This window comes from Perognathus longimembris, chromosome 10, assembly GCF_023159225.1.
Source record: "Perognathus longimembris pacificus isolate PPM17 chromosome 10, ASM2315922v1, whole genome shotgun sequence".
NCBI lineage: Eukaryota > Metazoa > Chordata > Mammalia > Rodentia > Heteromyidae > Perognathus > Perognathus longimembris.
Genome location: NC_063170.1, coordinates 8,632,470 through 8,651,573, shown reverse-complemented (window position 1 = coordinate 8,651,573; position 19,104 = coordinate 8,632,470). Strand labels below are relative to the sequence as shown.

The window sequence follows — 19,104 nt, the reverse complement described above, 5'->3', positions numbered from 1 at the left end:
CAGGCCGACATCACTCCTGACAGAGAGCTTTCTAAGGAAAGCTTAAAGGGCAGAGTGAGTTTATTCCAAGCATGTCAGTCTTGAAAACTCACTGCATACACGGTCACTTGGCACTGTCCGTAGTGATGGTGGTAAAGGTGTGGGTTGGCAAGGATTTGCCAATAAACGGAACAGAGCCCAGCCTCACCCACACTCCTTCCAGGAAGGCCGAGGAGTGAGAGTAGAGCATGGAGCCCCTGAACTCTAAGGCAGGCCACCGGAAATGCCTCAAAGGCCTCAAGGGCCAGCCTTCCCAAGGGACTCTGGCTGGCTGCCATCCTGTTCTTCCAGGCCTAGTGGAGAGAGGAGTGCATTGGGCCACAGTACTTTAGGAAGGCTACATGGATACCGAGCTTAGGGTCTTCCTCAATCCACTCCACAGGATATAGTCTCTAAGCACTGCCTTGCTTGCTTGTGTCTTGCTTCCTCTGTGAGCAGACCCAGAGAGGTAGGTGGGAAGTAGCAGGCTGGGTACTCCCACAGAAGGGAGAGGAGATTGTAGCTTGCTTTCTTGTCTGCTCCAGAAGGCCCAAGCCTCATGGGGATGGGTGTCAGGTGGAAGCTTCGCTCCCTAGCAGCTGCAGGCTCAGGCCCTGCGTGTCTACTTCCACCAGGTGGACACTGTAGTTGCCAAGGCCCTGGATAGGACAAAAGACAAAGAAGAGAGGCTGGGGATATGGCCTAGTGGCAAGAGTGCTTGCCTCCTATACATGAAGCCCTGGGTTCAATTCCCCAGCACCACATATACAGAAAATGGCCAGAAGTGGTGCTGTGGTAGGTGCTTAAGTGGTAGAGTGCTATCCTTGAGCAAAAAAGAAGCCAGGGACAGTGCTCAGGCCCTCAGTCCAAGCCCAGGACTGGTTTAAAAAAAAAAAAAAAAAGTGTTAGAGGGCTCTGAGCAAGTCTGGGCCTTCTAGGAGCTGGATTGAGCCAGCAAAACCCCAAGGACCTGCATCCCCTAGTGAGTTGGAAAGCCAACCAGGAGGTCTTTCACCCCCACCCCCTCCAGCCCCATCGTGTACCTCAGTCTTGGCTAGCACAGCCTCCACAGCCTGCTTCTGTCGTGGCTCCTTGGTCAACACATAGAGAAAGCCCCCACCCCCTGCCCCTGCCAGGCTCTGGCCATGCACATAGGGGGCCAGGACATCCATCATTCTCCGCACAGCTAGGGGCTCAGAGCCGGGAGCCATGAGCTTCTTCTGCTCCCAGTAAGAAGTCAGGTGCTGGCCCAGCAGAGGCAAGTTTCCTGCAGTCGGCAGAGAGGGGAATGATATGTTCGCACCAACACCTATCTATAGAGAAATGATGTGGCAAGAGGCATTTCACTGTCAGGATTCATCCCGGCTCACACACAAGGTGGAAGCAGTAACAGAGTCCATAGCACAGGCCTGAGGACTGATGCATAAAAGTAGCCAGCCCACACAGCGCCCAGCACGGTATCAAAATGATACAGCCACACACTTGGACCCAGCCCTACAGGGCCCAGCTTCCTGCAACTCAAGCACAAAGCAGAGCCTCTCGCCTTGTCTGCTGTCCAGTAGGTGGCGCTGGAGGGCCTTTCTCGTGAGACAGGTTTTGTCCTAACAAGTGGCCCCCATGTAATGAGACCAAGGAGAAGACCGGAAACCCCTAAGAGCCTAATAACTGGGGCCAAGCCTGCAAAGGCCCCTGGCTGGGACAAGGCCTTCATCCCAGAAGCCCTGCCCTCTGCGGGAAGAGGCACCTCACCTTGATGGAAGGCTTCGGCACATTCTTCAGTCTGTCGTACCAGGCTGTGGGCATTCTGCACCACAGCGGGCAGCCGGGCATACCAGCTCCTCAGGACATCCTGCAAGCAAGCAGGGCAGATGCAGTGAGGATCGGGCCCTGCTGAGCTATCTGCCTCCCTCCTCACTCTGGAGCTGGGCTCACCTGCAGCAGATTCCGTGCCAGGCGGGTCTTGCCAGTGTACACTAACAGCAGGTGGTCATTGAGCTTCTGGACAAAGCCCTCGGGCACAGTGATCTCTTCTACTTCCACCCTCAGTGGCAGCTGGGCTCGGGAGCGCCCCACTTTGATGCCAGGCATGAGACCACCCACCTGGTCCTGCCAACCACCTCCTGTGAACCCACAGTCCTGTCACTGTGGAGGCTTATCTGGTCCAATTTCATTCTCTCAACCCAACCTTATGACCCTGAGCCTCTGGCTGGGACCAGAGTGGGAAGACAGCGTCTCCCAACTCCAGCTGAGACAGGTGAGCTTTGCAGCTTCTGCCTGCAGACCTGGCAGCAGACCCAAACCAGCAAGGCAGAGGAACTGCAATCTGGAGCTAAGGCTGGGATTCACAAAGCCCAAGTTGCCCTACGGACTAACTATATAATTGGAGCTGGAGTAAACCACACTAATTTCCACCTGCCTACGGTTATGCAGCCAGAGGAGCCAGAGGAAAGGGGATTGGACTCCCCTGTAGCCTACATGTCCCCTGTACCCTACCTTCTGCTTATATTAGAAATAGGCTTTTTGGCTGGGCACTGGTGGCTCAAACCTGTAATCCTAGCTACTCAAGGGGATGAGATCTGAGGATCATGGTTCAAAGCCAGCCTGGGAAAGAAGACTTTGAGACTCGTATCTCCAGTTGACCACCAGAAAACTGGAAGAGCTGTGGCTCAAAGTGGTATAGAATGCTAGCCTTGAGGGGAAAAAAGCTCAGGGACAGCACTCAGGCCCTGACCCACTGGGGGGCGGGGGGAAAGCTTTTTGGCATATCCTATATTGCGTGAAAGAGCTATATACATCTTGCTTTAGTAATGAGTGGCACAGATCTCTCCCCATTGCAGCTATGCAAAAGTGACAAAGCGGCAGGTGTGATGGTCACAACCATCCCAGCAGTGGAGGCTGAGGCAGGAGGATCATAAGCTCAAGGCACCAACCTGGGCTAAGACTCTGTCAAATTTTTTTTTCTGCCAGTCCTGGGGCTTGAACTCAGGACCTGGGCACTGTCCCTGGCTTCTTTTGCTCAAGGCTAGCACTCTACCACTTGAGCCACAGCACCACTTCCCACTTTTTCTGTTTATGTGGTACTGAGGAATCGAATCCAGGGCTTCATGCGTGCTAGACAAGCACTCTACCACTAAGCCACATTCCAAGCCCTTTATTTTATTTTTAAAGAAGGGCCTGCCTTAGCTATCAGTAATAAGTGATCAAAGTGACAAAAGCTGGGTATGGACTGCACTTCTATAGTTCCAGCTACTTCGGAGGCTGAGACAAGAGGATCATTTGAGCCCAGAAGTTCAAAGCCAGCCTAGACAGAGACATCAGCTCAAAATAAATAAGAAAATAAAATAATTTAGTTGCAAGGAGTTAACATCTGTGGTCCTGGCTAATAAGAAGGCTGAGTTCTAGAGGACTGTGGTTTGAAACCAGTACAGGAAGAAAGGTCTGCAAGACTCCCATCCTCCACCAGCAAAATGCTGGACCAAAGGCATAACTCAAGTGGTAGAGTGCCAACTATGAGGCCAATGAGGTCCTGAGTTCAAGCCCCAGTAACCAGCCCCCTACCAATAACAATAATAATAACAATAACGGCATCCAGAACTTTATAGGCAAAATATAATAGATAGGATAGAGATAGACATGTCAAGAACTTTAAGTATACTACTTTTTTTTTTTTTGCCAGTCCTGGGGCTTGGACTCAGGGCCTGAGCACTGTCCCTGGCTTCTCTTTGCTCAAGGCTAGCACTCTACCACTTGAGCCACAGGGCCACTTCTGGCCATTTTCTATATATGTGGTGCTGGGGAATTGAACCCAGGGCTTCATGTATACGAGTCAAGCACTCTTGCCACTAGGCCATGTACCCAGCCCAAGTATACTATTTTTTTCCAGAGCACTTAGCACAGTTGGAAATGATATTCTTTCCAGTGGTTACTGATAAATGTCCCTCTCCCTATGCCCTGTAACTTTTAAAGGGAAGACTCCTGTTTTTGCTCATCTTATCGCTAAGACCCAACAGAGTGATTATCAATGAATGGCTATCAGTTGACCCAAAAAATTACTTGAGTAGCATAAGCTCAAAAGAAAAAAATGAAGAAAAAGGCCTTGCCCATCTAATCCTTTGGCTAATGACTACTTCTTAGGGGTCTGAACCATTACAATGAAAGAAGGGGCTGAGCTGCCTAGGGACAGGGGAAGGCATCATAATCAGACATCTTAGTTGCCTTCCGGAGTCATGCTGGAACAGAACACCCCAGGGTCTGGACCCCAACAAATCTCTGGGTGCTTTACATTGTACTCAGATTCCAAGGTGCCACAGAGCCCAGAAGGACAGAAACCTGGCACCAGGAGCATCCCATTAGATCATATCCTTGGCTAAGGCTCCTTCTTGCTGCCCTACCATATGGCCTGAGAGAATGGGGAGAGGGAGGTGTGATACAGATGACACCCCCAAGGGAGAAGCAAGTTGCCAGAGGGGCAGATTGAAGATTCATCCTGCCTAGCAAACCCAGCTCCGCCCCTACAAGCTTGGAAGGGCAGCCGGAAGGGGGACAGAACCACGAAAACAAGCCTCTGGTGTCAACAGTGCCTAATTCACATAAAAGTACAGAAACTTCCGGAACTTGTAGGTGCTTATAAAACATAAGCTCTTGCCAGACAAGGTGGCTCACACCTGTAAGCTAGCTACTCAGTAGGCTGAGGACCATGGTACAAAACCAGCCTAGGCAGGAAAGCTTGTGGGACTCTAATTTACAATATGCCAGCAAAAAAAAAAAAAAAAAAAAAAAAAAAGCTGGAAGTAGAACTCTGGCTGAAGTGCTAGAGTGCTAGCTTTGAGCAAAAAAAAAGATCAGCACAAAGCCTTGAGTTCAAGCCCATGATGGGACAAAAACAAACAAACAAACAAACAAATAAATACATAAGAACACATAAGCTACTTCAAGATAGAACATTTTAAGTTGCAAATGACCAAAAGTCAAAGTGGAAGGCAGGCCCCAGTGGCTCACATCTGTAATCCTAGCTAGTTAGGGGGCTGAGATCTGAGGATCTAGGTTCAAAGCCAGCTCAAGCAGGAAAGCCTGTGAGACTCATCTCCAATTAACCACCAGAAAACCGGGAATGGAACTGTGGCTCCAAGTGACAGAGCATTAAAGCTCAGACCCTGAGTTCAAACCCCAGGATTGACAAATAAAAGGAAAAAAAATACCATGCAAATCCAGGAGAGGCGCCCTCAAGGCCCTTGGGAAAATACCAGCCAGCTCTCCCCGTCCTGAGCCATCTGGTACCTGTGGTGAGCACCTGCTCCAGGTGCAGCACGGCGTGGATCAGGGCTTCTGTACTCGCCACCTGGCCTGCGGCCCGCTGCAGTACAGCCAGGGCAGCGCCAGCCAGGATGCTGCTGGTTCCTACAGGGCACCGAGCGGCAGCCGTGAGCCATCTCTCCCCAGCCCATCCTGCCCCACCCCCTCTGCTGCACAGAGGGGGAGGGGGGGTCCCAGGTGAGATGGGAGAGCTGGAACAGGACCCACTCACCAAGACCGGAGCCATGAGGAAGCTCAGACCAGGTGTGTAGCTCAAAGCCACCCCCGAAGTTGCGCAGCAGTTGTTCACGCAAGGAGAGCTCAGAGCGGACATGTACAATCCCCGCACAGATGAAGGCTGCCTTCAGCAGCGCCCCTGCAGGGAGATGGGCCCAAAGCAGAGAATTTGCCCTCCTCAGACCCTGCTCAGGTAGCCCACCACCCCCTCCAGTGTCCCAGTCCAGGGTGTAGTTTGTTTGCTGCGGGGAGGGGGAAGTTCAGCATGATTGCAGGCACCATCCGCAAGCCTCTAATGGACATCTAGACTCTCTAACACAAGCAAATGGGCCGTTGCTTCTTCCTATGCCTGGTGGTGTGCGGATGGGGTGACCTCTACCATTCCCTTTCCTGTGGGGCTCCTCAACTACCCCGGCTGGCGCACAGGCCAGGCCCCTATGACCTTCGGTTCTGACCTGGAGCATGGGGTTGGCAATAATCCTGCAGGTCGCCCAGGCTGCGGCACACTATCTTCGTGGCCATCTCACCCCTCTGAGGCCCCACGGCCAGCCACAGCTCCGGCTCTGGGATGCGGCGGGCCCGGGCCCCGATAGGGCGGCGGCCATCCACTCGCACAGCCAGGCCCAGCACTGCCCCACCAAACTCATAGGCAATGGGCGGCGTGTCACTCCAGCCCCCTGCGGCAGTTCAACAAGCTGGTCACAGAGCCCGCCAGCCGGATCCTTAGGGGGCTGGGTAACCCACCCACCCCCAACCCCACGGGGGCCCACCAGAGAAATCCACACGAGCTGGGCACTCGGCCATCACCCAATGCCCCGGTGCCGGCAGCTCCACCGGCTCCGTGGAAACAAAGTGCTGGGCTGTCATCACCGCCTGGCGAATCAGGACCTGTTCAGCCCCCTCATAATGGCGGGCAGCTCGCACCAGCAAGGCTGGCCTGCCAAGAGGGAAGGAAGATGAAGACACGCTGGGGACTGGAGGGTGACCCCCACCTCCTTCTGGGCTTCCACACCATCGGGGGCCACGTCCCCAGATGGCTTCTCAGTGCCATGCTGACTTTGATGAGCGCCCACCTGCTCAGCCACTTGTCCCTCTCCTGGGCAAGCGCCTTCACTCCCCGGGAGAGGTCTCCACGCTCCAGGTATGAAAAGGGCCTCATCCACTCAGGGTTGGCAGCCGGGCCACTCCGCAAGCCTCCCCGGCCCTCTGCCATGCAACCCAGGACATCAGCCACACAGGCCAGAGCCCGGGAAGCTACACCAGGGTCTTCCGCCCCAGCTGCAACTGAAGAACCAGAAGTTAGGCGGGAAAGAGGGCCAGCCTCCAACCTCCTCTCCTCCCCAAAGGCACTCCAGACACCTCACTGCTCCCGGCTTCTGCACTGATGTGCTCCTACATGTGAATGCACCCCACTCTCTGTGCACAGCCAATGTCTCATCCTGCCAAGCCCAGCCCAAATGTGCCCTTTCACCCCTTCACCCAGGACAATTGCCCGCATTCAAGTCTCAGCCTGTATGGGCGAGTGCCTTAAACAGAGATAAAGTCCCACAGTTCCAGTATTATGCAGAACCTTTCACTGCATGTTGCCTCCAGCCGAAGGCTCTAAGCCCCCAGGGTAGCACGTGGGGTCCTTAGAGGGAGCAGCCCACATACCCTGGGGCCCTGCTGGAGCTCAGTACCCACAGCCAGCACTCCATACAGAACACGCGCGCTCGTGGATACTGCAGAGAACAAGCCGATCCGTGGCCAGGCCACACTCTCCCGTCCCAACTTCCTGCCAACAGGGCAGAGCTTCCTCGGAAACCTAAAGCAAACTGCAACGAGTCTCTCCCTTGCCTTAGTCCCATGGCTGCCTAGTCCCCTGGAGTGAAGGTCCAGGAGGCAGGCAGGGCAGGCAGCCCTAGTCTGACTCCATGGCACTAACGCCTAGCACGCTCACCCTGATCCAGCATGGCCAGCAGGAGCCGTGGGAAGCCCTCATGGACGGCAGCCCGAATCAGTGGGCGCAGGCAAAGGTCCTGCCGGGCCTCGAGCACATGCCTTGCCTTTTGCAAAGCCTGGCGAAAGAACAGGTCCCGACGGGACGCCAGGGTGGCAGCCCGGTCCAGGTGGGGCTGTAGCTGCTCCCAGGACAGGCGCCAGGAGGCTCGCCAGGTCCGCAGGGCCTTGCCCCCATCGTCTCCGGGGTCCAACAGCCACAGCATGTCCCTGGGCCCCAGGGCCCTCGAGGGATGAAGCACGGGGAAGAGGCGAGCATTGAGAAGGTGACGCTCAGCGGGAGGCATGTCTGGGTCCCACAGGTCCCAGTTTCTGAGGCACAGACAGGTACATTAGCAGCAGGGGAGAAGCCAGGGTTCCCACCTCCTCCTCAAGCCCCAACCAGCCTAGCAACTCATGGGGGCAAGACAAATCCCCCAAAGGGAGTACAGTGGGCCATTTGGGTGAAGAAGCCATACTGCCTTGTCCAAAGTCAGCACAACACTCGAGGCTTTGGAGTTGTTCAGCTGGAAAGTTCCAGAAAAAGAATCTAGCTGTCCCAGACTACCCAGGACCTGATGGAATGATAAAGGAGTAGGCAGGGCTGTTCTGGAGCCAGTGGCAGGGCTAAGTCTCAATGAGCCATGCTGGCTGCGAAGGCCCCTGGGGGTCCACTGGGATATGGGGCTTACCTAATGCCTGTCTTCTTAAAGAAGTCCCCCCAGGACATGTTGAGATAGGTGTCTATCCCTTGTCTCTGAGGGAAGAAGACGAAGCAGTCAGTGACTCAGAGGCCGAGCGAAGGGAAACAGGACACTAGATGAGGCTGAGGACTGGCTCCTCCAGCAGGGACTGGAAACAGGTACATACTGGAGCAGCTCTGAGACCATCCTTTCCCCTCCTTTGGTGCAAGTCCTGAGACTAGTACTCAGAGCTTGAGCGCTGTCCCTGAGCTTCTTTTGCTCAAGGCTAGCACTCTACCACTGGAGCCACAGTGCCACTTCTGGCTTTTTCTGAGTCACTGATAGGAGGTAAGAGTCTCATAGACTTTCTTGCCTAGGCTGACTTCAAACTTCAATCCTCAGATCTCAGCCTCCTGTGTAGCTAGGATGACAGCCTTCTGAGGCCCTCTTGGCACTCCTATCCAGGCACTTAGAACTGGGAGCAGAATTCTGAGTTCTAGGCCTGACCCGCCATCAATTGCTATGGGACATGGTAGGCCACCTCCTCATCCATCCTCAGCCTATAAAATGGACACGAAAATCTCCACGTGGAAGGCAGCCACCGTCAGGCTCCCCAAAGCCTGAAGATTAGGGTGAGGAAATGGAATGTAGGTGCCTACTTCCCAGCTGTCCAGACGCCCAACAAGGGTGAACATGTGGCTCAGGGAGCCATGCAGCTGCACGCAGTGCCCCTGCAGGACCAGGTCACGCAACTCCACGCCACGCAGGGCTTCAGACTGGGCTGTGTCCAGGCCACTCAAGAAGCAGCCAGTGCCGATGTGAATGGGGCCCTGGCAGGAAGAAGGATGGCACCGTGGGTGGGCAGACGTCTGCCACCCCCAGCGCGAGTCACACACCCACACACACATGCGCGCATGCCCTGGCTGCCCTTGCTTGCCTGCCCTCTCGTCCGTCCCCCAGGCTGCCAGGCCTCACCCGCAGGTGGCAGTGCTACAGGACGCTCCCAGGCCCCACGCGCACAGCACCCTCCAGCAGGCAGTTGACCACACAGCACCCGGCCCCCAGAAGCTGCGGCTCCTGCGAAATCAGGAGAGAAGAGCATTAGGGCTAAAGGACAGGGGCTAGGGGCACCCCAACTCTCCCTTGCAGCACAGTATCTGCGTAGGGAACATCAAGGCTCTGTATCTGGCCTGGCTCCAACCTGAACCCTATTTCCCCTCCCCCCCCCCAGCTACATACACCCCACTACTGCCACCCCAGCGTCACCTCTGAACCTTGCTGCCCTATTCCTCAGCTCCATGGCACTGACCAAGGCCTATAGCTTTACATGTCTCTGTAAACAGACGCAGAAAGGCCGTGCTCAACTGGGTAGACCTCAAACGAAGGTCCCGACTTGGCCACTTACAGGCTCTGCGGCCGTGGGTAAGTTACTTAGCCTCTCTGGGCATCCAGTGTTTCGTGCATAAAGCGGAAATGATAATAACATCTATACTCATAAGTTATTTGTTCCAAGGGTGGGCATTCCCTTCCAGTAAGTTCACATCCTACCTGACCCCCAGGTACCCAGAAGGCACCTCTGAGGGGCAGGCTGGTCTCACCTCCACCTGGGAGTGAACAATCTGGGCCTCAGGGGCCACAGGCGTCGTGAGGCTGTGCAGGAATTCACTGGCTGATGAGGTCATGTAGCTGTAGCTACCGTCGGGAATGTACACTGGAAAGGCACAAATAGTCACCCCTACCCCATGTCTGCTGCTGTACCAGTACCAGGCCAGGCGTCTTGCCCACAGACACATCCTACGGGAGCAGGTGTGGCAATGAGCCAGTTGTACAGATGGGAAATCGGAGGTCCAGAGTGCAGCCCCTTCCCCACTTTAAGCCCCACAGATAGCAAATGGGCAGTGTGGGACTAGAGACCAGGAAAGAGACAAGAGGAAAACCAGAGGAGAGGCAGGCATTTCGGCCGCAGAGTTCTGAATGGGGAGAAGGCACTACCCAGTCCATGAGCCAGGCTGCTTGGCTCAAGTGCCAAGGCAGCCTCGTCTGGGGGTCCTCACTCCCATCGTCTCCCCCTCCCACAAGAGAGGACGGTAAATAGTCACCCATAGTGAGGCGCTGACCACGAAGCTCCCTCCATAGCTGGTCCCGGGCACCATGAAGATAACCTGCTACGTCCATATCTCCCTGCCCCATCTCCGGGGGCTGACCAGCCAGGAAGTTCTCCCTGCTCACATTCCGAGCCATGCAGAGCAGGATATCAAAAAACAGAGACAGCTGGGAAGGAAGGAAGACGCCTAGTTGGGGGGGCAGGGGGAAACAGGGGTCCAGGCTGGGACTGCAATCCGGAAGGCCAACACAAAACTGTTCAATCTGTAGAGAGCCTCGCCCAAAGAGAGTAAAGGTCTGACCTAGTGTCACCCAGCACCTCACTCCCAGGCAGGGTGCCCCAGCCAGCACCCTCCATTCACCTGGACAGGCTGGGCACCAGAGTCCAAGCCCATGTAGGTACAGGCGTCCAGGGGCGGACTCACGTGGGTGGCCAGGAGGTGCTCAGCTGTCTCCACGGAGAAGAAGACAATCCCAGATACCTGAAGAGGCCCACCGGGGAGGGTGGGGAGAACCCTAGGGTGAGGCTCAGGCAGGAAAGCACATGTGGACAGGCCAAGCAAGGCCAGGCACCAGTTCAGACCAGGAACCTTAGCTTACTGAGTCACCCAGCACCAAGCACCAGGCTTACTTGGAACAACTCCCACCAAGGCACCTTCTGGGATGTCCCCCTCAACTCCCAGGCCTCCTCCCAAACCTACTGTTCCAGAGACTCTCCCAACACTCCCCTCCCCCTATCCCTGTCCCTCATCCCAGAAGCACCTTTGAGCGAGGTTCTATCTCTTTGCATCTGCATCCCTGACACGCTCATTCTGCTTTGAGGCTTTCTGACTCAAGACCAGTCCCTGAATTCCACAAGACTGCCCCTTCCTTAGATTCTGGCTCCAGCTGCTCTTCTGAAAGCCAACTCCAGACCTTCCTGAGATCCTGGTTCTAGCTTATCCTGGAGTCTTCTAGAAGGAGTGGGGCTCTTCCCAAAATAAGGAAGGGGAACTCTCCCTCTCCTGCCCCCCCCCCCGCAAATTCCCAAAGACTCTTCAAAACCAGGCCCAGCATCCCTACCAGTGGTACCCGCCCATCAGCCAGGACACACTGCTGGATTGCTGCCTCGGTGCCCTGGTAATAAATGTCCAAAACGAAGCCCTGTGGGGAAGGGAAGAAAGCAAGTGTTCTCCAATACAAGCTTGATATGCAAGTCAGGCAGGTAGGTATCAGTGTAATCATGGGGACACAGGCGACTGAGACATGTAGGCCAGAAGGTTAAGGGCAAGTTGTAATACCTTTACCACCTCTGAGCCTGAGCACAGGGCCTGGCATACAGCTGGCATGAGATGCACTTTTGGCAAGGGACTGAGTACCAGGGCTATTGCCAGAGGTGCCGCTTCTCAGATTCAAGACCACAGTGGAATATCCAGGCTGCCGAGAACGTGGGCCTGGAAGGCCATCCCAGCTCCAGGCCAGCTCAGCTGACCCCTGGACACCCTACCTGTGAGTCAGTCAGGTAGATGCCATGTTTCACAGCATAGGCCGGGCTCCCAGGAAAGGCCACCACTCTGGCTCCCTGGAAGTCATCCCAATTGATTCCTGTGAGGAAGTTCATTCATTCAGGGGGTTTCCAGGGACCCCCCCCCCTCCGCAACCCAGCTTTTGAGTAGGCAAGAGTATAGGGTTAGAGCATCCCCTCCTGGGGACAGAAGGGGCAGGGTGGCTGTGTCCATTCCACAGATGGGCAGACGGGAGTCCCAGCAGGGCTTGCCTCCTGGTCTGGGCTTCATTCTCCACATCCTGAACCTCCCTTCAGAACAGGGAAATGGGGCATCCCAGGGACAAAGGAGGCTAGAAAGGCAGCGCAGGCCTAAACTGTGGTGAAGGAACGTGGTCCAGGCCCTGTCAGGCTCACCGAGGTTTGAAGGAACAGACAACAGCATGTCAGTGCTGCAGACCCACACGCCTGGTGGGGAGCCTGGGCCCAGCTGCAAGGGATGAGAGCGAGAGAGAGAGAGAGAGAGAGAGAGAGAGAGAGAGAGAGAGAGAGAGAGATGTAGCTGGTGGGCAAACCCGACCCTCCTTTCCCTCACTTCTATGTTGGCTCATAATATTCGACCACCCAGCTCATCCCAGCAGACTCTGCTGCTCAAGCACCAAGGCCTCGGAAGCCACGTGATACACGGGCTGGCCCACCACACACCCCATCTGGGCCACGTCTTCCCACAAGATGATCAAGACTAATCTCTGGAGGCTCTGAGGAACCAGGCACCCAGAAAACAACTCTCCCTGGGAACCAGGGTCCAAGCTGGCACAGACTCTAGCTGATCGTGCAGTAGGGGAGAAGTGTCCCTTGGGGATTAGGTCCCTGGGGCCCCAGCCTGGCCTCACTCGGTGGGTCATGATGTCCAACAGGCAGTCCAGGTTGCAGACCAAGGCCTCCACGGGGGCCCCGGTGTTCTCCTTTGGGAGGCAGGTGAAGGCCCGGCCGCAGTCATCAAAGGGGAAGTCTCGGCCCTGGGGTGGGAGCAGGGACTGTGAGGAAGCCCTTGGCACAGAGAAACTGGCTCAGCTCATCAGCTGTGCAAAGGTGCAAGGGTGGCAGGTGAGTAGAGGACATAGAAATCATGTCATCTTGGCAAGAGACTATTGTTACAATGAACACGAGTACTGGAAAAACTTAGAAAAGGCAGAGCAGGTGACAAACATCAGTACTCAGGGGGCTAAGATGAGTTGACTATGCATTTGAGGACAGCCTAGGATATATAGCAAAACCTGGCACACACACAAAAAATTAGGCTGGGTACTGATGGCTCACACCTGTAATCCCACCTTCTCAGGAGGCTGAGATCTGAGGATCGCAGTGCAAAGCCAGCCCAGGCAGGGAAGTCTGTGAGACTCATCTCTAATTAGCCACCCAAAGCCTCAAGTGGAGATGTGGCTCAAGTGGTAGAGCACTAATCTTGGGCACAAAGGCTTAGGGACAGTGCCCAAGACCTGAGTACAAGCCCCAACACAGACACACATACACATACACACACACACACACACACACACAATAGTAATAGAAAATTCAAATATGCAAAAAGAAAAACTACACCTCAGAAATACTAACTACTCTCTCATTTTGAGGTATAGCCCATCAGACTTTTATTCCTTTTATTTGTATTTCTCTCTCTCTCTCTCTCTCTCTCTCTCTCTCTCTCTCTCTCTCTCTCTCTCTCTCTGGTACTAGGGTTTGAACTCAAGGCAGGAGGACCTTGAGATCAAGGCCAACCTTGGTTATATAGTGAGTTCTAGAACAACCTGGGCTACATGATGAAACTAAAAAACAACCCTGAGATCTGTCTGGAGCATAGTTCAGTTCAGTGATGAAGTCTATGCACCAGGTTTGGTCTTCAGTTCAGAAACAGAGAGAGAGAGAGAGAGAGAGAGAGAGAGAGAGAGAGAGAGAGAGAGAGAGACTATTCTGTAAAAACTTCTTCTTTTTTAACTTTAACAAGGTAAATGTAATTAAGCCAGCATAAGTCAGGTGCCCATGGCTCACACCTATAATCCTAGCTACTCAGGAGGCTAAGGTCTGAGGATCACAGTCCGAAGCCTGCCCTGGCAGGAAGGTCCGTGAGACTCTTATCTCCAATAAATTAGTTTAAAAAGGTGGAAGTGGGGCTGGGGATATAGCCTAGTGGCAAGAGTGCCTGCCTCGGATACACGAGGTCCTAGGTTCGATTCCCCAGCACCACATATACAGAAAATGGCCAGAAGCGGCGCTTTGGCTCAAGTGGCAGAGTGCTAGCCTTGAGCGGGAAGAAGCCAGGGACAGTGCTCAGGCCCTGAGTCCAAGGCCCAGGACTGGCCAAAAAAAAAAAAAAAAGGTGGAAGTGGTGCTGTGACTCAAATGGTAGAGTGCTAGCCTTAAGCAAAAGAAGCTCAGGGAAAGTGCCCAGGCCCAGAGTTCAAGCCCTAGGACTGGCAAAAAAAAGCCAGCACATCTGTGTTCAATACCCATCTCCACATCCATAAAATTTTTTTTAAAAATCAGTGCCATTGTCATTTCACAGAAAAGGGAACTAAGGTCTACAGTCAAATGACATGTCAAGGTCACAAAGCCCGTAAATCTCATTCCCAATTAATGGGTATTACATGAATCTTTCCATCTAACACTCCACCAGGATGATACTATGTGGACTCATCTAGCTCCCAATGTCTGAACATTTAAGATTGCTCCTGATTCTTCCAGATTTTCCCAATGAGCACTCTGTACACACACAATGGTAGAATATCCCTGAAGATGGAACCAGGGTTGCAACCTTCTGCGTGGCCCACATCCCAAAGTCCACCTACCATGTGCAAGATGAGGACCCAGGCTGAGTGCAGGACATCAGACGTGACCACCTGTCAGGAGCAGAGGGGCCTAGCTGACACACGCACCCCCTGTCTAAAGAGGGACCCCAACACAAACACCCACTCAGGTACCAAGAGGCAAGGTCAAGACCAATGGCCACAGGCAGGCAAGGGACAGGACTGGCTCCAATCTGAGTAGAGGAGCCCAGAAGTCCTGCACCCAGGCTACTTTCCTGACCTTTTTGGCAAGAGGCTGCAGGCAACACTTCAAGGCCAGCTCATGTCTGGGGAGAGGGGTGTCAGTGCCTGTGCCCACCCCCAGACTCCATATAGGTGGTATGTGGGCTTCATATGCATGGGACATGGCCCTGTGGGGACCATGACTCCTACGTCCTGCCTACAGGGTGCGCACACTTCAGTCCCAGGGGTCAGGTGCCACGTGGGAATAAGAGCCCCAAGCAGCAAGATCTTCGAGCTTTTCAGGAGAAGCCGGGAGGGAGGCTTCCGCCATTGGTATAATGGCTCCAACTTTCTAAGATCACTACACAGGCCCTCACCTGGACGCCATGAGAGAAATAAGTCTGCCCAGTTCACAGATCCTAAACCTCAAGGCAAATGCTGCCCCAGCTAGGATCATGATGGAATCGGAAGAGGTGGGGATTTCATAAACTAGTTAGTTCCAACAGGGGCCTGAGCCAGAGGGCCAGCAGCTGGGGAGGCCGGGGCGGGGGGGGGGGGGGGACTCACAGTGAAGCCCGCACGGGCACTCAGGTGCTCCGAGGCCACCAGCAGCGCATTGAGGGTAGCTCCTCCGCTGCCCACGCACACCTCAGGGTCCTCCACAGCCAGTAACAGTGTCCCAGCAGGGATCTGCTCCCGTTTCTGCCGCACCTCCAGCTCTGTATTCAAAACCTGTGCTGGGAAAACCTCCCTCCAGCCCCACAACCCCTCCTGGCCCCCTGGTTCAAAGGACCTGAACAAGCCTAATCAGCATCATGATTTAATTTTCCTTTTTTCTTTTTTTTTTTTTTCTTTTTTTGCTCCAGGGTAGCTGTCTGCCACTTGAGCCACAGCGCCACTTCTGGCCGTTTTCTGTATATGTGGTGCTGGGGAATTGAACCTAGGGCTTCATGTATACAAGGCAAGCACTCCTGCCACTAGGCCACATTCCCAGCCCCTGATTTGATTTTCTTGACTTCACTTTTCATACATCACTAATTAGAGCTTTACTTCACTCTGTGAGGTAAGTACTTTCACTCCCATTTTACAGATAAGATGAAAACTAAAGCACAATGAAACCATAAGGCAGGAAGAAAGAGTCTGAGTTTCAACCTAAGTCTACCAGGTTCCTGGGGCCGAAGGGGTCTGGAGCAGGAGGGGAGGCAGGAAGGGGGAGCACTTACCTCTCTGAAAGACCTGGACGCTGTCCTTGTACTGACATGTCAGGACGATGACAGTCCAGTCAATTCCTTTTGCCTGGGCCATTCCAATAAAAAATGGAGGGGCTTCCTAAGATGGCAACATGTGGGTACCATGAATGCTTTTTAAACTGTCATACACAAAAGATAATTGTTTCTGTTATATCATCCTATAAATTTTAGTATAAGTACATATTTTTAAAAAAATTTTTGTCAGTTATACGACTTGAACTCAGGGCCTAGGCACTGTCTCGAGCTTTTTCACTCAAGGCTAGCTAGCAATCTCCACCACTTGAGCCACAAAGCCACTTCCAGTTTTCTGGTGGTTAATGGGAGATAAGTCTCTTAGACTTTTCTGCCCTGGCTGGCTTTGAACCTTGATCCTCAGAGCTCAGCTTCCTGAGTAGCAAGGATTACTGACATGAGTCACCATACTTTCAATAGTATAAAAGTTTATTGGTGTTTCTATTATAAAGCTCTACTACAAATCAAATGAAAGAATTATGACCTATGTGATAGTGATCAGAGACTACAGTGCAGACATTCAAATATGGATTCTTGCAGCAACTACAACTAAAAAAGAGTCCATGCTATGATGTTTTGTTTTGTTTAAGGTCCTATGGTTTGAACTCTGAGTCTTTGCTTGCTAGGTAAATGTTCTACCACTTGAGCCATGCCTCCAGCTCTTTTTGCTTTAGTTTTTCAGCTAAGGTCTCAAGTGTTTACCTGAGCTGGCCTTAGAACAAGATCCTACTATCTCAGCTTCCGGTTCAGCCATGACTGGTTCCACCAAACCCAGCTTGTTTTTTTTGTTTTGTTTTGTTTTTTGAGATAAGGCTTCACGTGCTTTTCTTAAGACTTGCCTCAAATGCTGATACTATTATCTTCACCTCCCAAGTAGCTATGATTACAGGCATAGACCAACATACCTGGCTATGAATTTGCAATCCACTTGCAACTACTTATCTCTTTTAAAAAAATCATGTAACTAAAATATAAGCTGTTGAGATTTGCTTCTTTCCTCCAACACAATCCAAGAGATACATCCAAGTCATTGTGTGTGTGTGTCAACAGCCTGGTGCTTTTCTTGCTAAGAAGTCTTTCCAGGCAAAGATATCATGTAGTGTCCCCTTTCACTTATGGAGGAAGAGCTGGACTTTATCATTTGGGGCAATCAAGAATAAAGCTATTATAAATCTTCAGGTAGTCAGCAAGACATGGTGGTTCATTCCTGTAATCCCAGCTACTTAGCAGAGATAAAGAGGGTCATGGTCAGAGGCCAGGGCGGGCAAAAAGTTAGTAAGACCCCCATCTCAACAAACATTCCAAGGATCAAGATGCTTACCTATGATTCCAGCTACCTAAGACATATAGTACATGGTAAGAAGCTAGCCCCAGGTAAGAAGTGATATTCTATTAGAAAAAAAAGTTGAAAGCAAAATAGCAGGGGGTGGATAGAGCACTTGAGTATTTTGTGTAAACTCATAGACCAGAGTACAGAACCCATCCAAAAACCTCTAAGAGTGGATTGGAGCACACCACGCAGATGAGGACAATGTGACTTACACATGCCACAGGCTGTCTAAGGTTACTCAGAGCTAGTACGGACAGGTGTGTCCAGCTCCAGCGTTCCTGCTGTTTGTTTTGTTCTGAGGCCTTGCTATGTAGCCCAGGCTGGCCTCTGCCTCCCGAGTGCAGGGACTACAGGCAAACACCACTGCACCCAGCTTTTTGAAGAGAGATGGGACAAGCATGGCTTCCCCCCCCCACCCCCTTTTGCTAGCATTCTACTGCTTGAGCCACAGCACCACTTCCAGCTTTTTCTGTGTATGTGCTGAGGAATCCAACCGAGGGCTTCAAGCAGGCTAGGCGAGCGCTCTATCACTAAGCCACATCCCCAGCCCCCAAGCATGGCATTTTATTAAAAAAAAAAAAAAAAAAAAACAAACTCGTGGGGCGCCAGCAATGCTAGCTACCCAGGAGGCTGCGATCTGAAGATCATGGTTCAAAGCCAGCCCGGGTAAAGTCCCCGGGAGACTCTCACGTGCAGTTAACCGCGGGAGGAAGTGGTGCTGTGTGGCTCAGGTGGTGGAGCCAGCCTTTTGCTGAAGAGCTCAGGGGCAGCGCCCAGGCCGCGAGTTCAAGCCCCACGACCACCCCCACCAAGACTCCTCCAGGAAGCCCCGCTTTGCCAACTTCTGGAAAACACCCAGAGTAAAACCAGGCTGGGCGCCGCACAAACGGTGCGCGGTTGCAATTCATGCCGCATGAGGAGCCCTGGTGGGGTCGACTGAGGAAGGAGGCGACCTGAAAGCAGAGCCAGACCAGCAGCGGCAGCCCCGGGAGCGACGGTCCAGTCCCTCCGCACCCCGGGCGTGGCGAACCCCCCAACACACCAGTGCAGCCGGGCTCCCCCAGAAAGACCCACGTCCAGGGAAGGCGGAAGTCCCCCACGGCAAATGGGCCATGGGAGGGGGGAAGCCCGCTGGCAGGACTCCCCGAAACTCTTCCCTGTGAGGAGGACTCGTGCACACTGAGGGTCCTGGAGGCCGGCGCGGCCCCCGAGACAGGGGCGGGGGAGCAGCGGAGGACCGAGCAGACCCCACGTACCTGCGGCCCCGAGCGATCGCGAAGCGGGCCCTTTAAGACGGGCTACGTGGCCCGCGCAATGCACCCTGGGAGATGTAGTCCGTCGGGCTGCCTCCTCCCCCGCTGGGGTCTGCCTACCCCCGGAGCCGCCCCGCGTCGGGGAAAGAATCGCAGCATCGTGGATTCACCGCTTTTCTAAGGAGAAATTAAAAAAAAAAAAAAAAAAAAAAACAGCTACAGGAGAGCTGACAGCTGCCATGCTTTCCCTCCGGTTTAATCACGTGGATCTTTCTGGAGGGCACGCCCCCAAGTTTGCAGTGGGGAGGGCATCTTCGAGCCTCGTGTTGCAGACTTGTGAGTGGCAACCATGTAGCCGGGAATTGGAAACACTCCTCACCGAGCCAAGGTCCTGGAACCTAAACCCCGCACAGCGATGCAAGGGCACCTTCCACCGCGGG

The 19,104-nt window shown here is 53.5% G+C and overlaps 1 protein-coding gene across 1 annotated transcript; it reads right to left on the bottom strand.

Moving 5' to 3' along the window:
- Positions 1–42: 42 nt before the first annotated feature.
- On the bottom strand, positions 43–18,822 carry Fcsk (fucose kinase). The gene is given in 24 exon segments (XM_048355141.1): positions 43–677; positions 1,062–1,285; positions 1,768–1,867; positions 1,951–2,138; positions 5,296–5,415; positions 5,543–5,686; positions 6,003–6,224; positions 6,318–6,484; positions 6,621–6,831; positions 7,487–7,857; positions 8,217–8,281; positions 8,867–9,037; positions 9,183–9,284; positions 9,806–9,918; positions 10,307–10,478; positions 10,673–10,792; positions 11,373–11,453; positions 11,797–11,894; positions 12,211–12,283; positions 12,687–12,812; positions 14,640–14,690; positions 15,387–15,538; positions 16,043–16,125; positions 18,668–18,822. Coding segments are annotated over 23 exon segments (3,240 nt in total). The 5' UTR covers position 16,125; positions 18,668–18,822; the 3' UTR covers positions 43–590.
- Between the last annotated feature and the right edge of the window lie 282 nt (positions 18,823–19,104).